The sequence below is a fragment of the Phascolarctos cinereus genome, unplaced genomic scaffold (assembly GCF_003287225.1).
Source record: "Phascolarctos cinereus isolate Bilbo 61053 unplaced genomic scaffold, phaCin_HiC Scaffold_5;HRSCAF=322, whole genome shotgun sequence".
Lineage (NCBI taxonomy): Eukaryota > Metazoa > Chordata > Mammalia > Diprotodontia > Phascolarctidae > Phascolarctos > Phascolarctos cinereus.
Window position 1 is genome coordinate 334,410,355 of NW_027555958.1, and position 18,934 is coordinate 334,429,288.

At 38.8% G+C, this 18,934-nt stretch overlaps 1 protein-coding gene across 8 annotated transcripts in view; it reads right to left on the reverse strand.

The window, feature by feature from the left end:
* SIPA1L2 (signal induced proliferation associated 1 like 2) overlaps nt 1-18,934 on the reverse strand; it is a 266,715-nt gene that overhangs the window by 86,513 nt on the left and 161,268 nt on the right. For all 8 annotated transcript variants that reach the window (XM_078156231.1, XM_078156233.1, XM_078156236.1 and 5 more), the window contains 2 exons: nt 12,818-12,951; nt 10,743-10,931 (listed from right to left, as the gene is read on the reverse strand). In XM_078156231.1, the coding sequence (XP_078012357.1) occupies nt 10,743-10,931; nt 12,818-12,951 (323 nt within the window). The remainder of the gene's footprint in view (nt 1-10,742; nt 10,932-12,817; nt 12,952-18,934) is intronic.

The window sequence follows — 18,934 nt, forward strand, 5'->3', positions numbered from 1 at the left end:
CCAAAGAAAGAACTATGGAGTTTGAATGCAGATCAAAGCATACTATTTGCTGTTTTTTTTTCTTCTGTTGTGCTTTGTTTCTTCTTCCTGGTAATTCCTCCTATTGGTTCTAACTCTTACTTCCAACATCACTAATATGAAAATATGTTTAATAGGAATGTATAGCCTATATCAGATTGCATGCCATCTTGGGGAGGAAGGTGGGGAGGGAGGGGGAGAAAAACTTAAAACTCAAAAGATTATGGAAGTGGTTGTTGATAAATCAAAATAAATTAATTAATAAAAAAGAAGTTTATGTTCTAATAGGGGAAACAGCAAGTACATGTAAAATACACATACAACCTAAGTCTGTTCAGCGAATAAATACAAATACATACAGGGTAGGTTAGGAGGAAGGGTCCTAGCATTTAGGGGGAACAGGAAAAGCTTCATGCAGAAAATGGTGCCAGAGTGTGATCTTTTTTTTATGTAACGAAAAAGTCAGTTCCATCTTCTGTGATCTTCTCTCTCCCTTGTTTGGCCGTGAATTGTTCCACCATCCATACATCTGAAAGGTAATTTATTCCTTGCTTCTCTGATTTGTTTCTGCTATCACCCTTTGGGTCTAAATTGTGTATTCTTTGGAGCTTTTATTGGTATGAGCTACAATTTGTTGGTTTAGATCTAGTTTCTAGCAGACTGAAATGCTAGAAAGAGGGAAACTCTGTGAATCAGAGGGAATGAGAAAGTACGCTGCAGGCATGGGGGATAGAAACTAAGTAGCAGCATGACTGTGATCGTGTTATTAAAAAAAATTGAAGGAACTGATATGTTTAGGTTGGAGAAGAGATGATTTAAGGCCATTGTGGTTGTGTTTGAAGGGTCATCTCATGGAGAAGAAAGCAGACCTGTTTTGTTTGGCCTCACAAGGCAGAAACCACGGGTGGAAAATGCGAAGAGCTAAGTAAATTTAGGCTTAATGTAAAGAGAAATGAATGATGGGCTGCCTTGGGAGAAGCAGTAGATGCCTCACCCTAGGTCTTCAAGGGCTGGATAACCCATGACAGGGCAAAGGGCAGAAGAGATTACTAGGACAGTGTGAGTGGGGCAGTATGGCCTCTTCCATCTCTCCCAATAGAGATTCCATGACATTGGATGTGTAATTTTTTCCGATCTTAACTTCACTTTCTTCCTCTATAAAATAAAGGAGTTGACCTAAATAATTTCTAAGGTTCAGCTCTAACATCCTATGACTTATTTCATGATCTCGCAAATGCCTCAAGAGATGCCTATAATTTTCCATTAACTCTGATATAATGTTGATATAGAATACATGAGGGGAACTCTTGATTAAAAAAAAAATCCCTAATATTCCTTTGTTTGGTTTTTTACACTTTTAAGAGTGGAATCCAGCTTATGGGAAGAAAATGACAAGTCTACACTACCTGTATGTATTGTACCATTATCAAGATTATGTGGATAAAAGGGAATCACATATACTGATGAATATAATTGGGGTAGATGCCTAACAATAATTAAATGAGATGTCATAATCTGCATATGTAACGTGGAAACTTAAAATAAGAGTTAAAATCACATTTCTTTGGACAGAATTGGGTTTCTCAGATGAGAAATGTGAAAGCAATTCATTATAACTAACATTAGATGCTGACTGTGTGAAAAGCACAATGCAAGGCAGAGGGAGAAATACAAAGTTAAGACACTGTGATATGTTGGCAGTCTACTACAATGGCCTATTATTTCACAGTTATAATTTGGCAGAAACGGCTGTTAAAACTCTTAATTACAAAATATGAATCCAGTCAATTAAGTGATCTACAGAGGCTCCCCTTAAGCACTTTTCTAAACCTTCTGAAAGTAATCCAATCTAGTACAGTCAATGACTCAACTGTCTCTCTGGCACATCAGAGGGTAGCACCCTGCCTTTCCTGTTTCCATTCACGATCCGAGGCTACCACCCAGAGACTCTTGTTCTACTGGCTATCTATTAAGCAAGAGGCTCAATTCAAGGGCCCGACTTCCTAAGGCTAATAAACCTTAGGCTGAGCCTGAACATCTGAATATATGGGAGAAAAGCAAGGCTCACCTTTTTGCACTGACCTTTTAATGAGTTTTAAATGAATCATAGTGATTCCCACAGTCTTGGTGTGGGAGTAGCCTAAGGCTTATTGTACTGTTTCATAATAGAACAGCTTGCTTGTCAAAATGCCAATGTCCTTCCACGTTAAGTGTTATGTCACATCACACAATGAGATGGATGGACAGAATGACCATCCAGTTCCATCTTTTGGCTATGGGTGGGGAAAAGGCAGAGACAGGAAAGGACACAAATTTGACATTATCATTAAGCTCTACTCCTAGGAAGAGAAACAATTTCAGTAGGTCATACGGACCAGAAAGGAGAAAAAGACTGTGAAAAGCTTCATAAATAAATACAAATCTACTTTGGGTCTTGTTTCAATCTCCTAAATGTCACATTGGCCTAGTATGCATGTACCTCACTTTACACAGACAAAAATAAACAAGTACAAAAGGAAATGCTAAACTGTGAGTGATATAAATCTAGAAAGGGGTGGTAGTGTATGATCATGTTACCTTAAAAAAGAATTCTTCAGTTGACAAGAGGAAAGTACCTATACATTTGCTTAAATAATAGCTTCTGTAGTGTATTTGAAATGATGAATTTATGAAAATCTATTTTTCAAGAGTTAACTTAAGTTAAAGTATACGTATAGTTTTCCACTTCCCAAACGTGCATGTTCCTTCCTGAAGGGACTTTGCAAACTCCACATCCTGTGGGGAACTAAATCATCCACCAACGACCAACAAACTCCCACCTTTTCATACCCAGTGATCCTGAACCCGTTGCTATCATTAGACAATCCCCACTCTCAATCCCCATCCCCACTCCTTTAATCTCTTCCCCCCCCCCACCGAGCCCTATCAATGTTTTATTCCAAAGCTACCCACTCTTTCCACTACGCTCTGGGGAAAACGTCCTCCATAGGTAACAAACTCCTTTCATTTTCTGTCTTTCTTTTACCTTTCCTTTTATCTTCTGACTCTGGGCCCTGGCTCTCATCTGATGCCACAGCCTCCAAGGTCACCCTCTGCAGCACTAACTGTACTTTCCTTCATTCTCCTCAACTCACCAGTCCAGGTAGGGGAGCAGGAACACTCCTCCACCCCCAATGTCACTGCCAGTCTCTCCCTCTGCCTCCGTTCCTCAGCAACCTCACCTCCTTTGAGGTTCACTCAATCCATATCTGCCACCTAGTCAGAATGCTAGTAGCTGCTGTCTACTCTAGGATACTACCCTTCTTTCCTAAATGAGTTCAGTGCCCAGCTCAGTCTTTCTCTTCTCTCTAACAGCAGCTGGTGGCACAGAGGATAAAGTGTTGGACACAAAGTCAGGAAGCCCTGAGTTCAAACACAGCCTCAGACGCTTACTAGTTCTATGACCCTAGCCAAGTCACATAACCTCTTTGCCTCAGATTCCTCAACTGCAAAACAGGAACAGAAGCACTTACTTGCCAGTGTTGGTGTCAGGATCAAATGAGATACATGTAAAAACAACAACAACAACAACAACAAAAACAAAAACCACATCCCAATGGTTGGCACATAGTAGGGGTTATATTTGTTCTTTCCCTCCTTTACCTTCTCCAACTCTTGCCCTTATGGTAGAAAGACTTTAACATACATACTGATGCTTCCTCCAACACTCTAACCTCCCACGTACTCAACTTGCTTATTTTATGCAACTTTCTCCTTCATTCCTACCTATCTGATACTTCCCAGTCTCCCTTGCAGGACAGGATCCAGGGGAGGCTTCCTAACCACAAGTGTCCCACAGGGATCTGTCCTGGTTCTAGTTCTCATTTCTTCTCCCTCTGAATTATTTTACTTGGATGCTCTCATTAGTTCCCATAGATTCAATTATCCCTCATTTCCACCCTGTGGCTTCCTTTGAGTCCTAACTAAAATCCTACCTTCTACTTAGGAAGCCTTTCCCAATCCCCTTTAAGTGCCTTTCCTCTGTTGATCATTTCCCATTCATCCTGTATATCTTGTTTGTACATGACCGTTTTCATGTCATCAGCTGCTCCATTAGATTGTGAACTCCTTGAGGGCAAGATTGTCTTTTTTGCCTTTCTTTGTATCCCCAGTGCTTAGCACAATGTCTGGCTTACAGAAGGCACTTAATAAATGCTTAATGACTAACTACAAGGACATAATTGGTTCCCTAAACTTAAAAACCAAATCCACCTACAAGAAGTCTGAAAAATTAAACGTAAATCCACAGAAAATATATAACAAATAATATTTAGCAACATGAAAGATAAATAAGGTAAATAAGCATAGGTTTGCACATTATCCCTGTTAAATATGTATATATAGTCAAGTCAGAATAAAGCCTCCTAAAAGGCAAAAACCTCTCCCATTCTGTGTCTGTTTGTTATAGGCTGGGCATGCCAAAACTATTTAATCACAAACAAAAACTTAAAAATTCATAGTTTTTTAAAAAATCAGCTTTTCTCTTTTGCAGGCATGCTGAGAGGACAATGATCAAAATCACCAATAAAGGCAAAACCCCACAGAAAGTTTCCTGTCCAATGAAGTTCAGGGCTTCCCAGTAATAGGTTGTCAGACTATTTCTGGATGATTATGACATAGATAGTTAAGCATTATGGAGATGTTGAGATGTCAAGTACTTTATATAAGAAATTTGCTGAGAAGCAACTCTTATTCACAACAAAGTATCAAGCTAATTTCTCCATCTAGCTTTTGCTACTGAAAGGGAACAAAAGACTACAGAAAAAAACTTTCGGTTTTTAAAACTTTTACCCCAAATTCTATACAGCATCCTTCTTAAAAAAAATTCTACGGATGCCAGTGCAACACTCTACTTGTTATTCCTACTGTGCAGGAACACCCACCTTTTCTGCTCATATATATTCACGTATTCTTTTATACTACCTTCCCATGAAAGTCCTTGTTGGCAATCCACTTCAGTCTCCTTAAACTCTCTATTTATCTTTCCATTGCCCTTAGGGGCAATTGAAAGCCCAATTCCTTGCTCTTATATCTATGCCCAGCTCCTTTTCCATCTGCAGAGCTCATTCAACAGATATATACTGATGCACTCACTTGGTATTTTGTCAGTCTAAATACATGTCACAATCTGAATACAATCATTCTTCATTCACTTGATTCTTATCAGTGTGAATGACTAAAATGAGGTTTTCCGATTGTTTTAACTGGCTGAGATGGACTTTCATTAGTTTAATATATATGCAAGAGACATCTTCCTTAAGGAGAAACTTTAAGGCCATATTTTGATGTTATTATTATATAGTACTTTATATTACTGATTATTACCCTTTTCCTAACTCGCATTGTATGGGCTGGAACCAATAGCTATATTTTATATAATTTTAACTTCAATTCAAATACATTCCACCACTCCATGGGATTCCTAATTCTCACTAATTTGGCCCTCAGCCTATAGCAGGCAACAGCAGCTAGCATTTATCTAGCATTTGGCTTTGCAAAGCACTTCACATATATCATCTCATTTGTTCCTTACAACCTTCTGGGGATAGGTGATATCCCCACTTCACAGATGAGAAAACTGAGGCTAACAGAGGTTAAATGACTTGCTCAGGAACACATAGCTGAGACAAGATTAGAGCTCAAGTCTTTCTGACTCCAAATACACTACCTTATCCACGAGGCCACCTAACAGACTTCTAAAGAATAAAATGCTTTTTAGTCAACTAATAATAGTCACACCATGATCTTATATTCTCTAAATCTCTCAGTCAATTATATTATCAGGATGTAATCTACTGAGGAAAATACTTTGGGAAAACCTGATCTCACTCTTTCTTCAAGGATCGTCTCAGTGAATGTGTATGAGCTACCATTCTTTCTTTTCTCTTTTTTTGCCCTGTACTTTCTTTATTTTCCTCAATTTTAAAAATACTATTATTTAAAGTTGTTCCAAATTCTATCCCTTCTTCCCTCCCTTCTCTCCCCCCATTTCCTGAGATGTTAAGCAATCAGATGTATGTTATACGCGGGGAATTATGCAAAACATTTCCATATTAGTCGTTTGTACAAGACAACTCAAATAAAAGAAAAAAAATAAAAGAAAGTGAAAAACAGCATGCTTTAGTTGTCTTGATTTATATCTTGCCACTGGACTCAGATGGCTCTAGAGGAGAAAGTGAGACTGGTGGTTTTGCACAGCCCTCCCTCACTTAAATCCAATTCATTTGCAAGTCATCCCATCGCTTTCCTGATGCCAGGGTCCTCTTCCAGAACAAAAGACAAATAACAACAACAAGAATCAATATCAGTTCTTTCTCTGGAGGTAAACAGTATGCTTCATCATAAATTCTTGGATCACTGTATTGCTGAAAATAACTCAGTCATTCACAGTTCTTCATTGAACAATATCGCTGTTACTGTGTACAATGTTCTCCTGGTTCTGTTCATGTTCTGTTGCATCAGTTCATGTAAATCTTTCCAAGTTTTTCTGAAAGCATCCTGCTTGTCATTTCTTACAGAACAATAATTTTCCATTACAATCATATAACACAGCTTGTTTAGCTATTCTCTAGTTTATGGGCATCTCTTTGATTCCCAATTTTTAGCCATCACACAAAAATTGCTGCTAGAAATATTTTTGTACAAATAGGTCCTTTTACCTTTTTATGTCTTTGGACTATAGACCTAGCAGTGGAATTGCTGGATGAAAAGATATGCACAGTTTTATAGCCATTTGGGCACAGTTCCAAATTGCTCTCCAGAATGGTTGGATCAGTTTACAACTCTACCAACAGTACATTAGTATTTTGGTAGAACATTTAAATAGCTATCTTTAAAAGTACCTTTTAATGTAGATTTTTTAAAAAACTAACAATGAAAGTAACTGATAAACCATGGTACAAACACATTTTATATTGCAGACTGAAGAATTACATATATACATATATGTATACACACATACACATAATTTTTAGCAGAATGAGGTGGACATAGGAGATGTTTTATTCTGGGTTGGGAGGACAGGGCATGACAGCAGATGTTTTATTCTGGGTTGGGAGGACAGGGCATGCAAACTTCTTTCATAAATAAAACAAAACATGTTGCACTGGCCCTATGTTAGATCATGTTATCCAAGGAACACGAAAATTCAAGAAAACAAAAATTTTCTAAGTTCTTAAAGAACAAGTCAATTATTACATAGAAGGCTTTTAAGTATCTCATGCCCATATTACATGAGCCTTACAAATATCTCAAAAGGAAAAGCACATTAAACTCATCTAACCCAATAAGTAGTATTTCTCTACTTCAAAACCAAGCCCTATGTTCAACAATAATTCCTTGAATTTAGAGTTCTAGTAGAGTAATCCTCAGAAATGCTTTGATGATCAAGTTCAAAGTTTCTGTGCTTAACCTAGCACAAAACAATTGGGCACCTTTATCCTAAGCTGCCACATGAAAGATCCCACCACTTTTGATTTTACCTTCAGTTCTTTACAGCAGTAGCTAGCCAATAACATCTCATTTCCAAAAGAGAAAATCAAGTAGACCAAATGGCCAAATGTTGTCCTTTTAATACCCTGAAGGGCAGGCCATGTGACATCAAGCAGAGTCACAGGGGCCCCATGACTCATGGATAGGGCAAGTGCAACTATCTCTAGAACTCTGCTACTATAGCCAACAAGAACACAAACACACACTCTGAGGCATAAAAATCAGTGTGGCTTCTGTTACTTTGAACACTTTAGAAAGTGCCTTTCTGCTAGACAGAAAAATGGGACACAGAATCTAAGATACAAACCTTAAGTACTTTACATAGCTTTTCCTGAGACATCAAATTATATTCAACAAAGTCATAAAATACTGTTTCAGACTTATGCACATGTCAGACAAAAGGCAAACATATTTCATTATTCCCACTTTGTTAAAATACTTTACTCAATTGTTTCATGGAAGTTTTGCACAATTTAGATGATTAGCAATGACAAAGAAACAAGAAAAAGAAGTAACAATAAAGTTCCCTAATAGCAGTATTTACAAGGCACTAGGATACTCATCTAAAGTTGTCTTTCAGTGTCTGAGTAACAAATAGGTTTGGTTTTGAAAGCTAAGTTACCTTCTTGACCTCAACAGATCACAGTGTTGATTCACTCTGAATCTTAAGGTGCCTGCATCTAGTTTGCTTGTGCTAAATTGTTAGCTCGTCAGTCCAATTAGAATAATCAGTCTTAGAAATTCAGCCCATTTAAAACACCAAACATTCTGTGGTCCCAAAGTTAGCTCTACTGTACCATATATGAATAAAGGAGTGTCAAATCATGAATATGACTTATTCTAACATGAAAATGTGCAAGTAACATTACTTATTTATCCTCTCGTAGAAATTCTCAAAGTACCACTGTCATCTTTTATGCTGCATAAATTTTACAAAAAGAAGACAGTTAATTAAAAATATCTTGAATATTTAGGCTAACGCTTCAGGTACATAAGGTGCCTAGTCTGGGACACTGAAACCAGCCACCTCTTCTTTCTCACTATCACCAATCTAGGCTCTCTTCACCTCTCCCAGGAACTATTGCAAAAGCTTCCTGACTGGCTTCCAGTCTCATTACTTCTGACTACCACTGAATGATTAATCTTAAGCCTACCTTCCCTTTTTAGTTTTAATATCCCTAATACTCTTGCTAAACTATGCTGTTTGCTATTTTATAAAATCTCTCTATGCTATTATGTTCAAAATTTTGCTAATGCTCCTCCTCAAATCGCTCCCTGTCAACATTTTATCCAGACTTTGAAGCTCATTTCAAATATCACCTCTTTCATTTTACTTCTGAGGATTTCTCAAATACGTCCTTGGAGAGGCAGGCTGGAGTCTCAGCTTGCTTTGCTTTAGACTAGGTCAATAATAATATCAATATTAATAATGATGATAGCCCTTATATAGTGCTTTAAGGTTTGCAAAGTGCTTTACAAATATCACATATCTCACTTGAAATGACCTTTCATTACAGATTCCTTTTCTGATAAAGAGAAGGGTAGAAGGGAATGAGCATCTACACAGTACCTACTATGTGTCAGGGACTGTGCTAAGCCATTATGTCATCTGATCCTCGCAACAGCTCAGGGAGGTAGATGTCATTATTAACCCCCATTTTACAGTTGATGAAACTGAGGCAAACAGAGGTTAGATGACCCAGGGTCACACAGCTACTAAGTATCTGAGACTAGATTTAAACCCAGGTCTTCCAAGCCCAGTGCTTCGACTGTGCTATCTACTTGTCCCTCATAGATAGTTGATAAACTGAGCTCCAAGGCAGAGAAAAAAAGAAGTACAAGTTGCTTAGGTCAAAGGAAGAAGAAGAATTGAATCATCATCTCATCCCTACCCCTGCTTTGCTCCTGCTTTCCCAGCAGGTTAACACAAATGAAACACCCATCAGACATATGGCAGTGGGTCCCCCACACAGCTCCATCTGTACTTTTTCCTGCTCGCTAAAGGAAATCTAGAACAGAGCCAATCCTAATTGCATTAAAGACAACAGGACTGTGCAGCGCAGCTCATCTCTTCCACTATTTAGACACCACTCTCCTTTTGTCTTTACTACACTCCCAACTGAAGGCCAGTTCTAGATTCTAGAAATGGCACAATTCCTGATAAAAACAGCTTTGGCTATTTCACCTCACCCTTCTTTTTCATGGCTCCTTTGAGTTCCCTGCAGCCCCAGAACCAAGGGGAGGTTCTGACAGATTCTGGCCTTGACCACCCTGCGGGTCGCCAGAAGGCCTCTCTAGCCTCTGCATCCTCTAGGCGTCCAATTCTCCCACATGTATGAACACACGAAATCGTCCTCAACTTCACTAGCTTGGATAGGGCCTCTTCTTCAAATGAACTCCTATTTAAATATATTCATGCTTTTATAGAAGTGAAGACAACGTAACCAATAGTGGTACCTAGCATTTATATAAGCATTTTAGGTAGAAAGTATTTTACAAATATTATCTCATTTTGTCCTCACAACAACTCTAGGGGGCAGGTACTATGATTGATATACATTTTACACATTAGGAAATTGAGGCTGAAAGGGATTAAGTGGCTTGTCCAGGATCACACAGCTAGCAAGTGTCAGGCAGGCGTCAAACTCAGGTCTTCCTAAATCCAGGTCCAGTTCTCTATACAATAAACTGCCTAAATTCATGGAGGGAGAAAAAAAAAAGACCACTGCATTTTGTGTTTGCAGTCTAAGCACCTAGCATGGTAACACTGCACATCACAGATGAGTATCTGTACAAGTTCACCAAATTAAATGCGTGCACTTGCATTAACTTTCAGCTTCCTGAGGTCAGTGTCTGTCACTGTCATTAATTTTCCTACTGCTATCCAACACACTTCCTTATACATAGTGGGCAAAAATTTAATGAATGAATTTAAGAAAGCAAATCAATAAGATCAGTACTTCAAGGCACTAACCACATTCTCAACAGTGGAAACAACTGGCTGGCCTCCCAACATTCTGCATGAAAGGATGTATGTCCCCATGCAACAGTAGGTGTCCTAGACTGTGATGGCAGTGTGTTCATACATTAAAATGAAAAAAAAAATATTTAGGAGGAGGCAGGAGTGGGGAGGGAAGAGAGAAGGGAGTCGGAAAAACCAAGAGACAGAAAAACAAACCTCATGAATGACTTACCCCTTGCTCATCAAGCTTGAGTAACTGTTCTGAGACTTTGGGGGAGTTCAAAGCCTGCCGCAGGCACTGAATGCTCAGCTCAGGGATGACATACTCGAGAACCTCTTTGAGAGGCAGCCCTCGTGCTGTGCCATGTCTCGCAGTGGAAGGTATGGCATCTTCTAAAATTGCTCCTCGAAGCGTTGTAAGCTGTGGGGGGGAAAGCGCGAGACTTTATTGAATATTTATAGCAATAATACTTGGCCAGCCATCATTTTTAAAGTATATTTTAGTCTTACATACATATCAAAAGTGTTGGTGGAGAAAGGCTGTTATTATTTGGAAGGGGACAAGAGTGTGTAAAGTGTCTCCCAACTCCTTTGCCCTACCCCACCCCCCATAACAAGAGAAAAGCCAACAACCAAAATAGCACATTAAGACAGCAATAGCAAAGGTCCAAGGAGAATAAGTCAAACTAATCAACAGTGGCAGGCAGGGGGGAGGAAAAGGGAGGTGGAGGAGAGCTGGTCTAGTCACAGTTCTGTGCTTCTATTCCTGAAGCACCTGGGGCAACTGCCAAGCATGTCTCCTCCTTTATCTTTCTCCCTTCTCTTCATTTTCTCAGTATCCTTTCCTAGTTTTAGGTCTGCTTGAGTTTTCCAATGGCACCTACTAGCTGATTACACACAGAGCTAAAGGGATAAGTGAAACCTATCTCACAAAATCTGATCTCAAACACACAATAATAGCCACATTTTAAACTAATCTCTAATCTGAACATACCCTCTTGTTATAACACAACATAATGGAAAGAGTACTAGACTGGGAGTCAGGAGAACTGAACTGCAACTTCCTGTCTCAGGCACAAACTAGCTATGTGACCTTGGACAAGTTACCTAAACTTTCTTCACTTAAATTTCATTTGTAAAATGACAGGATTGAATTAGATGACTCCTAAAACCCTAAATAGCCCTGTGAATCTAATAATATGTAGAGGACAGGGAATGGGCTTACATGATCTCACTGATACAGGGAACTCCAGATGAGGTAGAACCCTCATCTACCAATGCAGGTCAGCTCTTTTCCTGAAACATCATCTTAGAGAGTTGCCTATGGAACAGAGAGGTTGAGGATTTTGCCCAGGGTCCAAAAGCCAATGGGGATCAAAGGCCATACCTTCAACCCATATCTTCCTGGCTCCAAGGCCAGTTCTCTACTATGCTGTCTCTCAATAATATACATGTCACTTATAATATGAGTCCTTTAAAAAAAAGCTGTATCTTATGAACACAGGAAGGCTTAGAATGATGGGGACCCAAAATATATAGTGTGGCAACACATTCATGTACTAATGCTGCATGTGCCTATGAAAGGACACCACAAAACCATTTCACATTTAGATTCTGAAATTTAGCTCAGTCTGTTCCAAAATCACACCATTAAAATTAAATTAAATCAAATAGATCTCAGATTCTCCTGTGAGAATAGAACCCAATGCAAGGACCAGGTCTAACACTTAATTAATAAATACAAACAAAACCCACTGTAAGACTATTATGTGGTACTATTTCTATATTAATCGTAGTAATAATTTACTAAAAGTATGAGACTTATTTGGGGTCTTATATAAAAATATATAGCTGGAATGACTGCTCTGGCAAAACCCTCTGAGAACATGGCTTTCATATCGTAGGCCACCTACTTTTATCTGCTATGGTTTAAAATCATCTTAATCTGGGTTTTGCATATATCCCGTCTCTTCAGCATGTCCCAAATTCTCTCTGCCGTTTGTTCTGTCCTACCACATAAGCCAGCAATCAAAATCATTGTTCCTTAACACCCATGGAATTGTATACATGCAAGAGTTGTTAAAATTATTCCTTTCAAGTATTGTGTGAGATAGGTGAATGCTGTAACAGAGACACGAGTAAGCACAAAATCTTTGAATAATTTAAGACTAGAGAGGAAACTAAAATTCAAGAACACCAAGAATTCCTTTTGTGTTAAAGGCCTATGAGGTTTTTTGTTTGTTTTTCATTTTGTTTAAAAAAAAAAAACCTCTCACCCCAAGGATAATAAATGGAGAGCAGAAATACCTCACTGGTCCTGAAAGCTACCCGATAGTTGAATTGAGACCCTTCTTTTTCCTTAGTTTCTTCAAGCTTCTCTCTCCGGATGCTTACTGCAACAGGGCCCAGATTTTCATCTATTCCAAAGTAGTTTTGGTGCTCTGGAATAGAAGAGAGCAGGTGTTCAAAAGAAACCAAAAAGAATGAAGAAGCAGACCATCGGGTGTCGTCCATCCAGTCTCTGCAGCCAGCATCCTTTTTGGTAGTCCTGGGTACACAATGGCTGTCCAACATACAGAAGATTAAGTTCCTGGGCTTATAGCAGAGATACACAAACACAAAGTACCTGCAACTTCCTTCCTAGGAAGCAAGCAATCAGTTGGAGTCTCTCAACCAATTCTTTTTTATTGGGATTTAAAACTGAAGTTCAGTATATCATTCACCATTAACAAGCACCTCATATTCTAAACACTTAAGAACAGGCAAAAATAATGAATAAAAAATTGTCATCACAAGAAGTTCAAAATAAAGAGTGATGAAATTATCTACAACATAGTAAAATGAATTAAGTGGGCCTCATTATGACCACTCCTCTCTTTGGCAGAAATTGCTAGACCATCAAGTCTCTGAACCACAAAATCTTATTCTGGAAGGGATCTTTAAGAGTCAGCATGTCCGACCTTCCTCCAGGGCAGGATGGGAAAGAGAGTTTACCTCAAGGAAGCCACCTCAAGGTAGCCTCTTGCATTTTTAGAGAGCTTTAATAAATTAGAAAGCTTTCTCCTGTATTGCAATTCAACCATTTCGTTAAAAACCCATTCAGGAGCCATTCGGTACAAGGCATCATGACAGGTACTCAGGGTACAAAGATGAAATAACTTAGTGCTTCACCTAAAGGAGCTTTCAATCTAATAGGATAAGATAGGTGACCCAAACAACTAGGATACAGAGCAGATGCAGTAAGTATAGAGATGTATAAAGGGCTTTCATTAACGTGAGAAGGGAGAAATCACTTTTTTCTGTTTTGGGGTGAGGGGAATTAGGAAAGGTTACATAGCAAATGTTACATGAGCTGGGCCTTAAAGAGAAGGCAACTCAAAAATGGGGATATGGCAGAAGCAGGTAGAGGAGACTGAATTCACCATAATACATAGAATGCCGGTAAGCGCAGGTCTAGTTTTGCTGAAGTGCAGAGCATGTGAAGTGAAGTAGTCTGAAATAAATCTATGAAGAGAGCCTTGAATCAAATTCTGCAGAGCTATGAATGCCAGGGTAAAAGTTGGTCCTATATGTGGTATAAGCAGTGGAGAGCCACTAAGGGTTTTCAGGTAGAGGAACTAACCGATCAACACATTAAACAGATAGCATTATGAAGGATGGACTGGAGAAGGGAAAGAAAAGCACCAGTTGGATGTAATATACCCAGGAACTGGACCTGGATTTAGGAAGACCTGAGTTTGACTCCGGCCTGACACTTGCTAGCTGTGTGATCCTGGACAAGCCACTTAATCCCTTTCAGCCTCAATTTCCTAATGTGTAAAATGTATATCAATCATAGTACCTGCCCCCTAGAGTTGTTGTGAGGACAAAATGAGATAATATTTGTAAAATACTTTCTACCTAAAATGCTTATATAAATGCTAGGTACCACTATTGGTTACGTTGTCTTCACTTCTATAAAAGCATGAATGTATTTAAATAGGAGTTCATTTGAAGAAGAGGCCCTATCCAAGCTAGTGAAGTTGAGGACGATTTCGTGTGTTCATACATGTGGGAGAATTGGACGCCTAGAGGATGCAGAGGCTAGAGAGGCCTTCTGGCGACCCGGCAGGGTGGTCAAGGCCAGAATCTGTCAGAATCTCCCCTTGGTTCTGGGGCTGCAGGGAACTCAAAGGAGCCATGAAAAAGAAGAGTGAGGTGAAATAGCCAAAGCTGTTTTTATCAGGAATTGTGCCATTTCTAGAATCTAGAACTGGCCTTCAGTTGGGAGTGTAGTAAAGACAAAAGGAGAGTGGTGTCTAAATAGTGGAAGAGATGAGCTGCGCTGCACAGTCCTGTTGTCTTTAATGCAATTAGGATTGGCTCTGTTCTAGATTTCCTTTAGCGAGCAGGAAAAAGTACAGATGGAGCTGTGTGGGGGACCCACTGCCATATGTCTGATGGGTTGGTTCAAGGCCATGGACCTGGGTACACCTTCTGCAGCATAGAGGACAAGGACGGACACCCTATCTGGAAGTGTATGCTCAATTCCCCTCAGTGCTAGGGAATTGGGGAAAACTGCAGTTGCTTTTTGGTTCCCTGAGGCTTACTTACTCCCTTCCCTCTGTACCTCTGAATCCTCCTTCATGGAGGTTGCAGGGAAAGTTAGAACAGCTAAAAATGTCTTGGCATATTCTGGAGGTTTTATGATTGATCATTAAGGAGTTTTGAAACTCCTCCTTACAACCCTGGTCACTCTTCTCTACCACTCCCTTCCCTTGAGTCAAGAGGGTTAACCCCTCTCGTAGGAAAAGAGAGTTTCACCCTTTTACCCCTCACCTTTGATTTTACCTTCTCCCACCTTTGCCTGGAAGCATCACCCAGGTTCAGCACATCCTGCTCAAGGTAAAGAAGCTGGCCTCCGAACTTGGACTACAAGCCTTTCACCTACAGTTGGTAGGCAATAACAGGGACCAGCCAATGTCCTCCTGTTGTTCCTTGGATGCAGCCGGTACTCTGTTCCAGTCAACTTCTTTGGGACCTCCTCAAAGCAGGGACAGCTCCACACCCCTTGCCAGCAGGAAGCAGTTTCAGAAGCTGAGACCTTTGCCCCTTACTCCAAAAGAATTTGGGTCCCATTTGTTTGAGGGGGAAATGATGAGGTTGGGATCTGGGCCCCAGAAAGGAAAAGCCCTGGACTTTCCCACAGGGCCAAATCTCTGGCCTTCACCTGAGGCTATAATCCCATCAACTGGCCTTTCCTTGTGGCTACACCCAATCTCCCTTCCATTGTCTTAACTCCCTATGGCCCCTGGCCATTTTCCCTCCCATCCAGATCTCCTTAGGCTCCTCCTCCCATCACCCCAAACTACTTGGCCACTCCTAGATCCCTCCCACAGGCTTTCTGTATATAAAGTCCATCTTATCTCCATTAAGATGCTAGCATTCTTAAAATCTAGCCATTGCTCAGATTCTTGAAATCTAGCCAATAGCTTACTAATGTTCAGACTACTTAAGAGTCTGGATATGATGGATGTTCCAATAAACCCTGTCTTTGGCTGAAAAAAAAAAGAATTGGAATTGGACTGGAAAGAAGACCAACATGAATTCCTAGAAGAGCTCAAAAATTTTTACAGATCAGAGAGGTAGGGGAAAAATTGGGAAAAGAAATGAGAGTGATGCAAGAAAATTATGAAAAGAGAATTAACAGCATGCTAAAAAAAATGCACAAAAATACTGAAGTAAATAAAACTTATTAAACAGAATTGGTCAAATAGTAATAGAGGCACAAAAATCTATTGAAGAGAAGAATTCTTTAAAAAGCAAAACTGGGAAAAGGAAAAAAAGAGGTAAAAAAAATTCACTGAAGAAAAGAACTCCTTAAAAAGTAGCACTGGAGGGGCACCTAGGTGGTGCAGTAGATAGAGCTCTGGCCTTTGGAGTCAGGAGGACCTGAGTTCAAATCTGGCCTCAAACATTTGATATTTCTTAGTTGTGTGATCCAGGGCAAGTCACTTAACCCCAACTGCTTCACCAAAAAGCAAAAAAAAAAAAAGAAGTAGAATTGGTTAAGTGGGAAAAGTGGTACAAAAGCTCGCTAACGAAAATAATTTCTTAAAAATCAGAAGTGGGCAAGTGGAAGCTAATGACTCCACAGGACACCAAGAAACAATAAAAGAAAGTCAGAAGAACAGAAGGAAAAGGAAGAAAATGTAAAATATCTTATTGCAAAAACAAGTGATCTGGAAAATAAATTGAGAGGACATTTAAAAATTAGTAGACCACCTGAAAGCTATAATCAAGAAGAATAGAGCCTAGATATCATATTTCAAGAAATTATCAAGGAAAACTGACCTAATACGCTCTGTCAAAGAGAAACTGAAAGAATCAACTGATCACCTTCTGAAAGAAATCTCCAAATGAAAACTACCAGGAATATTATAACCAAATTCCAGAGTTCCCAGATCAAGGAGAAAATATTGCAAGCAGACAGAAAGAAACCCTTCAAATACCATAAGATCACACAAGATTTAGCAGCTTCCACATTAAAGGAGCAGAGGGCTTGGAACATAACATTCCAAAAGGCAAAGGAGGTAGGATTACAACCAAGAATAATCTACCCAGCAAAACTGAGCATAATCCTTTAGGGGAAGAAAATTGATATTTAATGAAATAGAGGACTTTCAAACATTTCTAATGAAAAGACCAGAGCAGAATAGAAAATTCAACTTCCAAATATAAGACTGAAAAGAAGCATAAGAAGGTAAACAGGAAAGAGAAATCAAATCATAAAGGATTCAATGAGGTTAAACTGTTCACATTTCTATATGGGAAGATGATAGTTACAACTCCTAAGAACTTTATCATTATTATACCAGCTAGAAAAAACGAACATAGACAGAGGGCATGGGTGTGAGCTGACAATGATGGAATGAGTTTCAAAAAAATTTAAGGGGTGAGGAAAAGAGATGCACTGGAAGAAGGGGAATAGAGAAGAACAGGGAAAATTATCTCACATAAAAGAGATGTGAAAGGAAGAGCTTTCTCAGTGAAGGAGGAAATGGGGAGGAGAATGACAGGTAATGCTTATCCCTTACTTTCACTGGAATTGGCTCAAAGAAGGAATAACATACACAACCACTTAGGTATAGAAATCTATCTTACCCTATAGGGTATACCCAAGTGAGTGTGTGTTATTCCTTCTTTGAGCCAATTTTGATGAAAGTAAGGTTCAAGCATTGCCTGTCCCTAGAGAGCACAGGAATAAAGGGAGCTTACCTTAAAATGAAAAGTAGTATCTATCTAAAACCATCAGCAAGTCTTATCTGTAATAGGGATAAGCTAAAAGCCTTCCAGATAAAATCAGGGTGGAGGAAGGATGCCTAATATCACCACTGTTATTCAATGCTAGCCACAGCAATAAGGCAAAGAAAAGAAATTGAAGAAATTAGATCAGGCAATGAAGAAACAAAAGTATTACGTTTTGTAGGTGATACAATAGTACACTTAGAAAATCCTAGAGAATCAAATAAAAAAAACTAGTTCAAATAATTAACAACTTTAGCAAAATTGCAGAATAGAAAATAAATACACATAAACTCATTCACATTTCTCTATATTACCAACAAAGTACAGCAGGAAGAGATAGAAAGAGAAATTCCATTTAAAATAACTGTCGACCATATACAATACCCAGGAGTTTGCCTGCCAGGACAAACCCAGGAACTACATGAACACAATCACAAAATACTTTTCACACAAATAAAGTCACACCTAAACAATAAGAGAAATACTAATAGTAGGCTGAGCCAATATAACAAAAATGACAATTCTGCCTAAATTAATTTACTTATTCAATATCATACCAAACTACCAAAAATTAGTTTATGAAGTTAGAAAAAATGACAACATTCATCTGGAAGAAAAAAGTTCAAGAATATTAAAAGAATCAATGAAAAAAAGTAAAAGAAGGTAGCCTAGTAGTACTAGATCTCAGACTGTATTAAAAAGTGGTAATCATCAAAATAATCTAGGTTTTCAAAATGCTTTTATTTAGTCAATTTCAGTCTGTCTGGTTGTTTTTCTTTGCAAAGATACTTGAGTGGTTTTGCCATTTCTTTTTTCAGTTCATTGTACAGATAAAGGAGTGAGGTAAACAGGGCTAAGTGACTTGCTCAAGGTCACACATCTACTAAGTGTCTGAGGTCAGATTTGCACTCATGAAGATGAGTCTTATTGATTCCAAGCTCAGTGATCTATCAATTATGACATTTAGTCATCTTTAAAAATAATCTGGTATTGGCTAAGAAATAGAGTGGTGGATAAGTGGAAAAGATTAGGTACACAATAAACAGTAGAAAATGATGACAGTAATTTAATGTTTTATCAAACCATAGATCCAAGTTTTGGGGACAAGGACTCATTATTTGACAAAAACTACTAGGA